This window comes from Psittacula echo (assembly GCF_963264785.1).
Source record: "Psittacula echo genome assembly, chromosome: 2".
NCBI lineage: Eukaryota > Metazoa > Chordata > Aves > Psittaciformes > Psittacidae > Psittacula > Psittacula echo.
This window is the reverse complement of record NC_137737.1, coordinates 35,447,705-35,462,923: the sequence shown is the minus strand read 5'-3', so window position 1 is coordinate 35,462,923 and position 15,219 is coordinate 35,447,705. Positions and strand designations below refer to the sequence as shown.

Sequence of the window (15,219 nt, the reverse complement as noted above, 5' to 3'; positions counted from 1 at the left end):
TGATCCAGCTAAAAAGAATTATTCTTTCCACTCAGCGATAGAAGTTCAAAGTTTCCTATCCAGCTTCAGGTTTTGGAGACAGCTTAAAAACAGGTGCTCCTCTGTTACACTTGGCTATTTTCTTCTGCAACCACTTTACCATATTTATCCCACAAAGCATTAACTGAAACTGAAGCTGCAGACCTGACTGCTCTTCCCTCACTCACAAATAGAAGAAGAATCCAGGGGCAGGTAGGTGCCACATCTCTGTCCACAGATCACATCTATCCTATCACCTGGTTCTGGAGTCAACACAGAAAAAGTGCATGCAATGTGGCTGGTGGCTGCATTTTCAACACTAGTAATAACCTCTGGCTTATTTGGAGAGGGGCATAAAGTTACACTTCTTTTTGTGTGAAAGATTCTTTACAATTACTCTATACTGTAATAATATGTGTCTAAGAAAGTGTATGTGTGTATTACTAGGTTTTTTAAACCTGTTAGAAGTTTTACAATGAAGGTCCCAAATCCAGAGTTCGCATCACAGGCTGATCACCAGATAAGGCTCTAAGCTTTGATTTTGTCACATCTGTGTACATTACCTAGAGCAACAAAGTCCTGGAATCCTGGCTTTTCTACACACAATGATGTAACTCTAATTGGACAAATTTATTCCATTGAGAGATGGTATAAATACATGCCTATAGCTGGCTTCCTTATGCCTGTTGTTTGTGCTCACCAGGGAACTTGTCCCATCATAGGTGTTTTAGTAGAGCCACACATCTCTTAACTGCTGCTCCAATTTTCAAGCATGGCTGGTATGGCAATAACTGTCTCACATATATAAGGAGCTGGCAGAGAAAGCTGAAAAATGAGACAACTGCTAAAAACATGATTTAATATTTAAAAATTAATAAATAATAACCTCATGCTATTTGTGCCAATCATGTGGCTTATGGAATTCTGGGACTGATGATCTTACCAACAGCAGGCTGATTAAAACACCATGGAGCTGGTGCATGGATTGTCTCAGTAAGAAGCCCATGTGCCTGGAATTAATTTCTCTCAGCTGGATGAAGCTTGGGGCACTGAGATAATACTGTTTTACTTTCAGTTTGGGGAGGTGGAAAAGGTTTTTGGGAGAGGACTGTCTTTCAATTTTTGGGTTTGAATTGGTACCTGTAAAGTTCGTGAAGATGGTGCATGCAGTCACAACACTGGCCACTCTCAAATCATAGAATCATAGAATAGTTAGGGTTGGAAAGGGCCTTAAGATCATCTAGTTCCAAACCCCCTGCCATGGCTACCCCAACACCCCACACTAAACCACGCCACCCAAGGCCTCATCCACCCTGGCCTTGAACACCGCCAAGGATGGAGCATTCACAACCTCCCTGGGCAACCCATTCCAATGCATGACTTCTTCAGCTTGAGTGGGCTGTGAATATAGCATCAGCTACAAAAACTGGTGATCTCTTCTGATGATTTTTAACTCTATATTTACTACAAAGGAAGACAAACTCAGTTGCTTGTGCAATATTATAGTTAAACTTGCCTAGCTGGTATTATTATATATATATCCGACTGATGAGTCCTACAAATACACATACTAACACCCTCGTGTGTGCAGGATCAAAAACTTACAGGATTGTGATTTTAAAGACTGGGCATGTATAGATGCACTAAGAACTAAGCATCAAAAGATTTTGACATTTTTTCTCATGACTGCCGACTCAGAAGAGAGTCCAAGACTGGTGATCTCTGCTTTCTTTCACCCAGATTCATTCTTTCCCTCTCACACTCATTCAAATTGATTAAGTATTACCTAATCCAAGCAAGAAGAGAGACAGTCCCTTCTTCTCAAAAATACTGGTCATGGCTTCCTGCTTTGGAGCCGCCTGCAGTCCTTGAGCCAGCTGGAAGTTTCATGTGTCCAGACAGAAGTGGATGCTATTCCCATGTTTGCCTTTCTCTTTAATGAATTGTTCACTGAGTAGGAGGTACAAAGCCCTTTCCTACTGGCCAGGAAAATGCTCAGCCTCAGAGTGAAACCTTTTTATAAGTAATCCTTATTTTACCTAAATGTAAAGAAAACATAATGCTAATCTTCTTGTTGTGCCAAAGGCTGCCCTCATGCCACTGGGCCCTGTCAGCCCTGCCCGCTGCATCTCTGAAAGATTTTGTGATACGGCAGCAAGCCACAGCATACCTCATAATTTTCCTTACTGGTTGTTATTCTTAATGCACCATAGCTTTTGAATGACAAAGAAAACAGTCACTGTTACAAATACATTTACACTTTTGTTAGGTAAGGATAGTCCATCCACATGTATCTAAAAGTCAGTGCAACCTACTTAATTAGACAGGAAATTTTCAAGTAATGCTTTATTTGTGGGTGATCTCATCAGCAGTACACATGGACAGATGATGCACAAACCAGAACAGTTTTTCATACGTAACATACACCTGACTACTGAGTGATTTATTGCTGATCTGTAAGTAGAGTAAGATCCTCAGAAATCTGTGTGAGGGGTTTCAAGATACAACCTTTGTGCCTTCACATACACAGAAGCCTACAAATGTGTACCATATTTAAAGTGTATGCATTTTAAATATAGCTATGACTTTATACAAACCTCAGACTGCAGGAGGACCAGAGTCCTCAGCTGAGAGGACTCACTTGTTTAGCTCCATCAGCCAAGATGAAAGAAATGTTAAAATTTACTCTAGGTGTATCTAGACAGAGACGTATTTACTTTATTTTTTGTGTCTATGAATTCCTTTATACACTTTTGTGTATTTTAGATCTATTTCGTAGATAAACACTTTGTTTGCATTTGTCTTAAATGGCTTTGGATTAAGGGAGATTTAAACTAAATGAGATGCCTTCCACTTATAGACATAGCAATTTGTAACACAGGACTGGAACATTCATACAGAGCTGACATCTCTCCTACGCTTGTCCAAGCCTATAGCAACTTGGCTGTGTTTTCCTACAAAACCATATTCTAGCAAACTCAAACTATGAACTGTAAAAAACTGTAAAAAACTGCAAAAAAGCTCAGAAGAGCCTCAGTACATTTCTTAAAAATGACACAGCTTTAAAACCTTTCAAAGAGAAAGCAAAAAAGAGTAGGGAAAGAAGGCAACAAGTACCCAGTACCACACTAAAAAGAAAAGGTTGTCTTAATGTCAAACCAACGTCTACTTCTAAGCTTTAGCAGCATTCTCATACTCTTATCCTGTCAACACCAGTGGAAATACAGATCAGTGATTACCCAAGGGCACTACCATTTTCCAGCAGAAATAGCTCTTGCATTTATTCAATCTTTTGGAAATAGTCCATGGAGTTTGCAAAATTTTACAGTTTACTGCTACCGAGGTCACAGTAACATGGGTTTTCTTTTGCAATCCATCAGGAGAATCAAAAGACAACATATCATATAGAGAGTATTGCAACATTAACCCCATACAACTGTCCATGGAGATAGCACTTGGTGCTGTTCATTGTGACTTTATGGCAATGCGCCTTGAGAGTAGCCTTCCAAATCATGCTTGTATGTGAAAGTCATATTGTTTCCAATGAAATAACATAGTACATACAGGCTTGGCAGATTCCTGACCTCTACGGTTTTTGACAGACTCCCAAATTTAGGACTAAGAATGTCAGACTGACCCTGCATTTGGCAAGAATAATACAAGTCCTGGTTTTATCAAACTCTGTCTTAAGTCTGATCTCATTTCCATAAAAAAATGTATTAATGTAATATTTGCATTTGTAATCAAGTAGAAAATTGAACTGTCCCTAATTTAATTTACTATGTTGGACTTGGAGAGTCAGTGAGACTTATACATCATAAAACGAAAAACTAAATTAAATTGGTGGTGGTTGTATATGGCAATATTTCGTATCTGTCAGAATACTGCAGACTACATGAGAAAAAAGCATGTAATAAAGTTCTGAGTTCAGTTGTTTGTCCTGTACTACTCTTATTGAAAATGCTAAAATTAACTTGTTGACTCTGCTATTCAAATTAGAAAAAATATCAATGGCTTAATGCTATTCTGAATCTGGCAGTAGATGGGATAAGACTAAATCTTCAGAAGTTTGCAATGGAGGGTTTAATTGATTCTCCTCAATCCACATTCTTTTTTTCTCACATTTTCTGACCTCATTTCTGAGTCAGAAGCAGAGAGGGTGGAGTGTAATAATTCTACCCAGGCCATTTGACCAGGCAGGAAGCCCAAGAAAAATGATTTTTCCATTTACTAACATTAATAAGTAGTAGAACCCTAAAGTTATTTTTCAAGACTTCAATTAGCATTTTGAACTTAACACTGTATAAGTTAAATAGTTTCGCAAGGCCCTTGCAGTATGGCTTCTCCTTGTAAATTAGACTGATTTTGGTTTTAGGTTACCCAATGTATCATTTTCTTTCACATTTTCTTTACGTGTATTTTTTGATTTTACAGTGAGTGTACAAAATGCGATAGAGTTTCAAGACAGAGATCACCCAGGTGATGACAACACACACTTTTTGCAGTAAGCTCAACCAAAATGCATGTGACTGAGTTAATACTGAGACAGATTCATCTTGTTAAAGTTTCTGAGGGTTTGTTCCTCTCTAAACCCTACATAGTACAACCTCCAAATTAGTGTCCTCCCATGGGGAAAGACAAGTACACAAGTGTTCCTCTCATATTCACAACTCTGCATCCAGCAGTGACATTCTCCAGCATGATAGTTCTGATAGCCAATTTAATCGAATCAGCTCCCCCAACAAGTCTTTCATCTGCTGGATTTTTGTTTGGTTTTTTTTTTACTACATTTAACATTTGTTACCCTACACTCAGGCTAAATAGGTTATTCTTTAAAAAATCCTATCTTTGTTTCCTACTTCTATAAATCCACTTTACAGTGACTTTTGAGATCTCAAATATGCGAAAAGGGGACTATAAGCAAACACCTGATGCTCCAGTGCGCAAACTCCAGAGCAAGAAGACTGCTGACCACTAAGCAAGCCCTGCTTTCCTCAGGGTAAATCCTTTCCAGAACCCTGCTTTACTTGATCAACAGCCTCTCTAGCCCACTTTTAATTGCATTTGGACTTACATGTAACAGGAATACATCAATGCTGACACAGGCTTTACCAAAACTTGTATCAGAAAAGAAAGATTCCAAGATAGCAACAAGTATGAATTAGCAATGGGCATTTAAATGTTGCATTGCAAATAACACATCCTATCAGGCCTCCCCAATATAAACGTGATCCAGTGTACTGTACCAGACATTACTGCACATTTTTTAAAATTACAGAAGAAAACCATGAAGAAAATAAAACCGTATTTCTTACTTTCGACGGAACATTTCTGCAAATATGCAGCCAACACTCCAAAGATCGACTGGTGTTGCATAGCTGGACTGAAGCAAAACTTCAGGAGCTCTATACCACAAAGTAACAACCTGTAAAACAAAAATGAACATAAAAGAGTGCATGCTTAGTACAACTTCATGAGTGCTGTGTATTACAGCTCCCATTTAGTTCAATCCAAATCAAAAATTTCACAAATTAGGGCAAACTGGCTTGGCCAGCACATAGAAGAGGGCCCTGTAAGGAAAATCTTAGTATAGATAGCTGCAGTGATGATGAGTTGGGAAATGAGACCACTTCATGCCAAGAACAGTCCAGTTCAGGGTACAGCAAAAATACAGTAACAGAGTACAGTGTTGGTGTGATATCACAATATCACAGCACACTATGAGAAATGCTGACACTTTTGCAACTTACAGGCCTCCAAACACTTTCCAGTGGAGATCTGGATTCTGACAGAGCAAACGTTAGTCTACAGAATAAGTTCTTAAACTTTTGTGGACCCCTTAGATGTAGTCACCAGAGCCAAACTGGAAACAAATAAGCTAACGAATGACATGGGTTTACCCATAGGGCAAAGGAGAACCTTGTCTGTCCTACACCCTTCATAGTCTATGTATTATTCTTTGTTAAAGGAATGGGATTAGCTCAAGTGTATGGGCCAAGCTGGGTGAATATGTCTGACTCATCTCAAAAGTTCTTGTTAAAGAAACAACTTTATTTTTTTTGAATCAATTTGATATAGATTAAGTCAATCCTCAACGATGTTCCTTATGAAAGGCATTCAGTGCTGTCCACTGTGGCTTCCTTACACACTAGAGGTACCTTAAACTCAGTTTTCAACTGAGCAACAGAGCATAGGGATCACTGGCATATTCCTGACTTTTATAACTGTGTGAGAGTCTCTGCCCATGTGCTGCTGGTTAGACCAGCAGTAACTTCTCTCAGAATTCTGAATGACACACTCTTTCCCAGGGACATAAGCCATGTAAAGCGTCTGCTTTTAGGCTGTTCTTGTCCTGGTGGTCATGTTGCAACATGTTGTAGACATCCAGTGGGAATTTTACTGGTACTGCTTCATCAATGTACTTTGATGTGTCCTGCATATTGGACCCACAACAGAGATGGGACAGTTTATATTTATCCTTTTGTTTCCCACACGTAGACCAAATACAGACAAAGCTGACTGTATCTTCAGTGTATTTACAGAAGAACACAAGGACCTTCTTCAGAGTCCTGCCTGATCTATTATGTTGATGGAATATACTCTCAGAGCCATGGGAGTATCCTGCTCCTGAATACAGTTCTAATACAGCCATAACAATACATGATCATCAGCTAAATAACAGTATTTTCTTACTGTGTGCTATAATTTAAACCTCTGACTATTAACCTGGGGGCAGGGAGGGTCTCAGCAATTATTGCTTTGTTTCTCCTACAGTCACAAATGTTGGAGATGCAGCATTCAGAAGGAGCATGAAAAAAAGCAAAAACACTGAAAAGGAACAAGTGCAAAGACAAGAATAAGAATAACTTTAAAAAGTATGTTAACTAGGATAGTGAGTTCTGAATTTCAAGACCAGGACAAAGAAATGCATAAGAAGAGTGGGGTTTTTTTAATGATAACAAAATAATTGTCTTCTAAGCAAAAATAACAGTGGAAGTAATCAGCCAAATTTGCTGGTCAAAGCCAGCTGAAACAAAAGCAAATAAAACATTTATTACAATCATTACATGCCCTGACAGCCTTTGGAACTCCTGAATGGCTATTGAAGGGAGGTTCACGGATATTTGCACAAGTGGTCATATTTGCTAACAGTCCTCTTAAACACTTTGATCTCTATTCATAAAATTTGTCTTTGAAACAGTTCAATAACACAGTGCAAAGTACTGCACTGGCAAACCAGACTTCCAGGTAGCTGTCCACAGAAACAGATTCCTGTGTGGAAGCTGGGCATTATTTAACTTCATTTGTCTTGTTCCTGATTTGGTACCATACATACCACTGATGCTTTTTCCAAAATATTTCTCCCGATAAAAACCAGGAAAGTTTCTTCAGAGATTCACTCCAGGGAAAGAAAACAACGGCACAGGAACTTAGAGATTTTACTGGAGCTGCCCTATTGGAGTCCCATGGATTTCCTCCTAAAACACATACATATTTTTCCTGATGCAGATATAGCTCTGAAACTGCACTGCACTTCTAGTCTCTCAGTACATTTGTAGAAAAGCTTACTTAAGAAGTGTTGCTTTGAGAAATTAGATATAACAATTTCAACTCATTATTGTTAGTCAGTGGGTGGGTGCGGCGTCAGAAGTAAGAGCTCTGTGATCTCTGATCTGTGAGAATACCACCAAACCTCATGATTCCTGGTCTGAGATCCACATGGCTCTTCTCACACAGCGTGAAAGGGTGCTTTACTTTCCCCAATCCCCCCCGCCCTGCCACATTGAGGCTCTGCGCTCTCACGGGCAAAGGATTCGGGGATGCATGGCTGTGTCTGCACAGTCTGAACACTTTCGACAATGTATGCTCCCAACTGCAGTCCGTTTTCCCGGGAAGCTGGTTGTTTCCAGAGAAGACTGTTGCAGCCCGTGGCCTGCCCCCAGGTGCTGGCCCAGGGGGCACGGTGCTGTGCTCAGAAGGCTACAGAAGCGTGCAGCACGTTAGCTGCTTCTCCCACGTGACCACTGACTGGCACAGCCCCCCAGGCGTTTGTACCCTGCGACACTCCACGCATACACAGGGACCTGGAGGTTTGAGTTCTGAGTAATTCGGAAACTTAAACTTTTTTTTTTTTTAAAAAAGATATATATTTCCAAAGTCTCACAGTTAAAATTCCAGCAAGTGCCTGACTGCTTTATAGTCAAAGAGGAAGTAATCCGTGTTGAGCTGTTTTGTTACAGTCCGTCATAAGTGTGTAATTATAAAAGTGACCAAGTAACCTTTGTGGTTTGTAATATGTAAGTCTGTGTTTCAAAATGTGAACCTGAAAAGGATCAAAATGTACTGAATGTCAGTTTGCACACAAGTAATGCTACAGATGACTCCTCTAGTGGTCAGGGTCTTCTCCTGAAAAGCACAGGATGATGCAGATGACGCAGTGGTTTTGACATACAGTTTCGCACTCTCTCTTACCATAGAAACCAAGAAAATATTTGTGGACATTCCATTAACATTTGCAGATAAGTAGAAATGAAAATTATTTTGAACACAGGATATGGTGAGCCTGAACAACTAGATCATCACTTCCTCTTTAACACAGTTCTGACTTAGAATGAAAAAATGCTTTGCTTAGGTAAGCCACACCACCAGTGAAACAGGCTGTCCCTGACAGATACAGCACTTGATAAAGAGCTGCTTGATAAAGTCTCATTTTTGGGATGAAAAAAACAACCACCTTCATTGGCACATTTCATTAAATTCTGCCTCTCCTGAAAGTCTGAGAAACATGTGATGTGGCACATGGTGATTTCTGTAGGAAAAGGAATTCATGCACACATGCTGACAGAGATCCTAAATTCAGTGCAAGACTCCTGAATACATGAGAGGTTGTAGGCTTTAGTGACCATGTCGCATCTTAGTCCTCCCATCAAGTAAGCTTCCCTCCTTTGCCTCCTCCTCACTTCTCCTCACCCTGCCTGGTCTATTTTGTTCCTCTCTTACAACATCCAGGTTCCCCCCACCTGTCCCCTGCCCTCCTGGCTCCTCTCCCTCGCCTCTGCCTTCATAGAATCATAGAATAGTTAGGGTTGGAAAGGACCTTAAGATCATCTAGTTCCAACCCCCCTGCCATGGGCAGGGACACCCCACACTAAACCATGCCACCCAAGGCCTCATCCAACCTGGCCTTGAACACCGCCAAGGATGGAGCATTCACAACCTCCCTGGGCAACCCATTCCAGTGCCTCACCACCCTCACAGTAAAGAATTTCTTCCTTATATCCAATCTAAACTTCCCCTGTTTAAGTTTGAACCCGTTACCCCTTGTCCTGTCACTACAGTCCCTGATGAAGAGTCCCTCCCCAGCATCCTTACAGGCCCCCTTCAGATACTGGAAGGCTGCTATGAGGTCTCCACGCAGCCTTCTCTTCTCCAGGCTGAACAGCCCCAACTTTCTCAGCCTGTCTTCATACGGGAGGTGCTCCAGTCCCCTGATCATCCTCGTGGCCCTCCTCTGGACTTGTTCCAACAGTTCCATGTCCTTTTTATGTTGAGGACACCAGAACTGCACACAATACTCCAAGTGAGGTCTCCCGAGAGCAGAGTAGAGGGGCAGGATCACCTCCTTCGACCTGCTGGTCACACTCCTTTTGATGCAGCCCAGGATACAGTTGGCTTTCTGGGCTGCGAGCGCACACTGAAGCTGGCTCATGTTCATTTTCTCATTGACCAACACCCCCAAGTCCTTCTCTGCAGGGCTGCTCTGAATCTCTTGTCTGCCCAACCTGTAGCTGGGCCTGGGATTGCTCCGACCCAGGTGTAGGACCTTGCACTTGGCATGGTTAAACCTCATCAGGTTGGCATCAGCCCACATCACAAGTGTGTCAAGGTCCCTCTGGATGGCATCCCTTCCCTCCAGCGTATCAACCGAACCACACAGCTTGGTGTCATCGGCAAACTTGCTGAGGGCGCGCTCAATCCCACTGTCCATGTCACCGACAAAGATGTTGAACAAGACCGGTCCCAACACCGATCCCTGAGGGACACCACTCGTTACCGGTCTCCAGCCAGACATCGAGCCATTGAGCACAACTCTTTGTGTGCAGCCATCCAGCCAGTTCTTTATCCACCGAGTGGTCCACCCATCAAATTGATGTCTCTCCAATTTAGAGACAAGGATGTCGTGTGGGACAGTGTCAAACGCTTTTCACAAGTCCAGGTAGATGACGTCAACTGCTCTGCCCCTGTCCATCAGTTCCGTAGCCCCATCATAGAAGGCCACCAAATTGGTCAGGCAGGATTTCCCCTTAGTGAAGCCATGCTGGCTGTCACCAACCACCTCCTTGTTTTTCATGTGCCTTAGCATTTCTTCCAGGAGAATCTGCTCCAAGAGTTTGCCAGGCACAGAGTTGAGACTGACTGGTCTGTAATTCCCCGGGTCATCCATTTTCTCCTTCTTGAAAATGGGGGTTATATTTCCCTTTTTCCAGTCATCGGGAACTTCACCTGACTGCCATGATTTTTCAAATATGATGGCCAGGGGCTTGGCAACTTTATTCACCAGCTCCTTCAGGACCCACGGATGGATTTCGTCAGGTCCCATGGACTTGTGTACGTTTAGGTTTTTAAGATGGTCTCGAAACATACCACATGCCACATGCCAGTGTCCCCCCTGACAGTGTCACCCAACATGACTAACCCTCCTTGTTGCTCATGCGTAGACATCCAAGTGGACTCAGCCTGCTGCCCTGCCATGTCCCTCACGTTCCCTGTCTGCTCCCTTCACACCCTCAAACTCCCTGAATTTCACACTGTCCCCTCTTTTTTCCAGCCGCGTCAGCAGGCTCCTGGGTCAGATTAGCTCTTTTTCCTCCTTTAGCTTCTCAGCCCACTCTGCCTGTCCTGAGGATACCCTATGACATTTGTATTTCATAGTCTGAGCAACATACGAAAGACTGAGAATAACTCATACACTGGAAGGAGTGCATACTTAAAGGAGTAACTACGCTCCTTTTCCAGTGCATATTTGTGTTTTCACTACCCAGATAAGACGGGATGATGTGAGATAAAAATGGTACCAGTAGCTGCAGATCACTGGTTCTAACAATTTAAATGCCAATAGATTAAGGCAGCACTTTGGGATGAAAAGAAATGAAATGTATATCTGAGAGGTATTAGAAAGGAAAAGAACATCTGCAAAAGTCTACTGAGACTGTGTCTGACCCCTTAAAGAAGGAAATGTTCTCAGTGAGAAGCAAGGGGACAGCTCATTTAGAGTCAGAGAAGAAAGAGAACTTTATTTTGAAATACAGCTTTCTCCCTTATTATACCTGACGGATTTTGCTATCTGGGATCATCTAGCCCCAGGAGTTTCAATCCTGCAGTTCATGGCACCTGTTCTTGATGAAGTCAAATTAGTGGTAAGTATCTGCTCACTAGCAACGTGAACGTAAGACCTAGGCATTGTGTCAGTCTCATTTAATTTGCATTTACTCTACAGAGCAGATTTTAGCTTTTGGAAAACTGCTTAAGTTAAATGGATCTCACAATACACAGCCCTTTCCAAATATAGTTGCTGTCTGAATAGCATACAGTTCAAAAAAGACAAACAGAGGTTTAGGGATGGGGTTGAGTAACACAGACACAAAAGACTACATTTTGGTTTGCCACAGACTAAGTACAGACCAGTGCTCAGTTGCACAGCTACAGGAACAAAGCAGGGATCAGACTGTAACACAGCGGCTATGTCTGTGCTAGGAAATTAAATGGGACAGGAAATGTTCCTTTGGCACTGAGACCAACAGGCACAGAGTGGCCTATGTCCATATTATTAAATTCTCAGCCCTTCAGAAAAGGTGACCACATGCAAACTGCTTATTGGGAATGATGTCTGGTCCATGCTTAACTGTGCCTAGGAACTGTCTGGGGAAAGGCTGGTTGGTATAACTTAAAACCATGCCAGGAACTACTCTAATAATTTAGCAGTATAGACAATTGAGCTCCAGTACCCACGAACGCTTCCTGGCACTCTTTAGTCTACTAGCCAGTGAGTCACACTGTGGCCCTGGGTCTTCCTTTCACTCCAGAGAGAAAGCGGTTTGCTATGCTTCCCTCACCCCTCCTGATTTAGAAGGGACTCCAGGAAGGCAATGGGGTGGGGGAGGCATGGCCCACTCCTCATCTCACCCAGCAGCTAGTCTTATTTTACCTTAAGCATGTTGTACAGGTCAGATGAACAAATGCTGCAACTGCTTGCTATCCATGAGGAGAATTTAACTAACTGGCCCACGTGTAGACATATTCCTTTTAGACATCTAAAGCTGGATGAGATTAATTCTACTCTAATTAATTCTGAGGGGACTTTGAAGAGGCCTATAAATCTTTTAAAATATTAGCTTTAATAGAAATCATGCCACAAAGGCAATTAGCAGGATGCTTAAATTCATACAAAGCATCCTTGAATCCAAATAACATCCTTCCAAATATTTTGCTTTTGTGATTGTGGTTTCTACTGTACTTCTTTTGCTGCTGATTTTGTTAATTATATTTGCCATTAGACACTGGCTCATTTCATTGCTTAAAGCATTAAAGCATTTCAACCTCATGAAAGATTACTTGGAATTTACTTTTTTTAAGTTCCCTAATATGGTTTTTAAACTCAAGTTATTTTTTTCAGTTCTCACTAACAGGGTTTTCATATTATCTTTGGGGCATCTTTCTGACTCCTTTTCATTTATTTTTGTCCTTTCTTTTTGAGTAAAAATGAGGGAATATAGCTAATATATGTTGTAGTATCTAGAATACAGCTCTTTAGTGTTGCTTCATGGTCTCCCAGCTTCACTTCAAATTGTTCAGGAGGATTCAAAGTGGAATCTTTCCAGCTTCATTATGGAACTGCTACTGCATGGCTTCTGCTTCAGGTCTCAGATTCTAAAATGAGTTGCAGAATCTTCTCCAAGCTTTGTAGAAAATTTCTCCTTATCTGTATAATTAAGCCTGACATTCGTCACAGACTAGTTGGGAAGGAGAGAATTACAGATGGCTAAAAATCTGGGCTTGCAGACTTGTATATTGATTGAAACCTGCCTTTACTTTCCACTGTGGAGAGATTCTCTTTCCCTAATACACCTCCCTCTTGCTTGCTGGAAACAGAGCACTGAATCTCCACAGAGTCTGAAAAGAAGGTTTGTAATTTCTTAAATGAACCTGCTTAAAAATGGCTCTGATCTCACAGTGTAACATTACTTAAAATGAAGTCAATGTAACATCAAAAATTGCTTAGGAAGAATTTGACGCCAAGTCCTCCCAGGACACAGCAAAGACCTGTGGGAGCAGAGCACACCTGTGCCATATAGGGAAACTTTTCCTATGTGGGTGTTCCAGGAGTCAAGGGAGTGGGTAGTCTGGGGTGTGCTGTAGGGGGGAGGAAGGAGAGAAGAGATGATGAAGGAACGGAGGGATGATGCCCCACTGCACCCTGCAGCACATCACACAGCAACCTCCAGCATGGGGAAAGAGCTCTTTGAAAACCCACCTGTCCAAAAGGTGTAATAAGGCCAAGACAGGTGATGGTAGTGTAGGCTTTTTAGCCTTTGTACAATGAATTCAACACATTCTTCAACCCTGGTTTGAAAGAGGAGTGTGTCTGCTTCATGTGATGGGGACTGTTTTACTGTATTTTCCCATCACTATCCTTAAATCATTTGCTGAGCATTACGCATTTATAAAGCAAGCCCAGGACTCTCTTTATGTCTGAATACCTACCTATTACTGTTTCTTACTGTGATGGAGAAGGTAATAATCACTAGATTATAAAATGTGTTTTAGTTTTCAGGGATAATTTCAGCTCAAATAATTATATTTGTCTAATCACTTTTTTGAGTAGTGGTTCTTCACTACTGTAATTGTTTCCAGTTCAACTGCAGAGATAGGTATGGCTGAAAAGAACATTTCTTAGAGAAACATGACTATATTTTGTCTGTTTATAGAACCATTAAAATAGTTTCCCTTTTAAAGTAAAAGTGTACACTGGCTTTTAGAGAGCACTTTATTTTCTGACAAAAGGTTTAATATATATGAAAATTACATCCTTTCAAGTGCTGTGGGTCTCACGAAGTGAACATGGTAATAGCAATTTTATCTCTTTATTCACATTTGACTCTATTGTAGGTACAAGCTTTATCAACTGCTTTGTAAAAAACAGAAGAATTGTTGTTATTATTTCATTAAATTGTCAAGAAAAAAATAACTATTTATAGAACGATGCAAATTCTGATCACATGTACCACCCACTATCACGTTATTTTACAATGTGATCTCCTCTTTTTGATGGTAAGACATTTGTGCTTTGAAGAAAGCAAAATTTAGCATCTACTGCAAGATAACTTGACAAATAAAGAAGCCATTCATTTCTCTGATACACACCAAGGTAATCAGAATTTTGCTTTTTTTATTTCCAGGAAGAACCACATAACCCAGTGTGATGGTGCTGCTGAAGAATATTTCTAGGTACATCCGTTGTCAGTAGGAGTGCATGTGTGTTTGCACATCACGTGTGCACATAAAACACTAGCGGAAGATACTTTACATTCAGAGGTTTTTACCTCAAAAGTCTCTGTGCACTAAGCAGTTCTGTGCTACAGCTACTAGAAAGGAAAACTGGCTCTTAAGGCGAGGCAATATTTTCAAACATTAGTGGTAATTCAGAACTCACCTCAAAAGTAATACAAGGAAATATTTTTCCATTAAGCAGGATGTTTCATAGAATTCTCTGCTGACAGCAGAGCATACAGACAGCATTTCTGAGAGACTACCTGAAACTTCACTTGAAAAGTGTTTTATCTTTATACGAAAAGTAAAAAAGCAAAAATACTATCAGCAACACTGCTGTACCTGAAAGATTTGCCAGGGTTTGTCTTGTATAAAATCAAAACCCGGATGCCCTTATCTCTGAGCAGAGCAGTCTTCTATGGATTATGGGACACCTCAGTTCTTTAAAGAGGTGGTTAGCCTTGCATGCAATGAGGCTTGTGCTGACATAGCAATGTATTTACATATAGAGATACTTGACAACACTGAGAGTGACAGGCTTTTAAAAAAGTAGCCATTCTTCAGTCAAGCTTCAAGGCTCAATAATTCAACAAAATTTGTAGACAGAAACAGCAAGTTCTAATAATCTATCTCAGAGCTGAAAAAACCACAATG

The 15,219-nt window shown here is 41.1% G+C and overlaps 1 protein-coding gene across 1 annotated transcript in view; it reads right to left on the bottom strand.

Moving 5' to 3' along the window:
* Positions 1-15,219, bottom strand: part of CDK6 (cyclin dependent kinase 6) — a gene marked incomplete at its 3' end in the record, with an annotated part of 123,841 nt that overhangs the window by 22,471 nt on the left and 86,151 nt on the right. Inside the window, exon 5 of the mRNA XM_080610869.1 lies at positions 5,334-5,443. Coding sequence (XP_080466995.1) covers positions 5,334-5,443 — 110 coding nt within the window. The remainder of the gene's footprint in view (positions 1-5,333; positions 5,444-15,219) is intronic.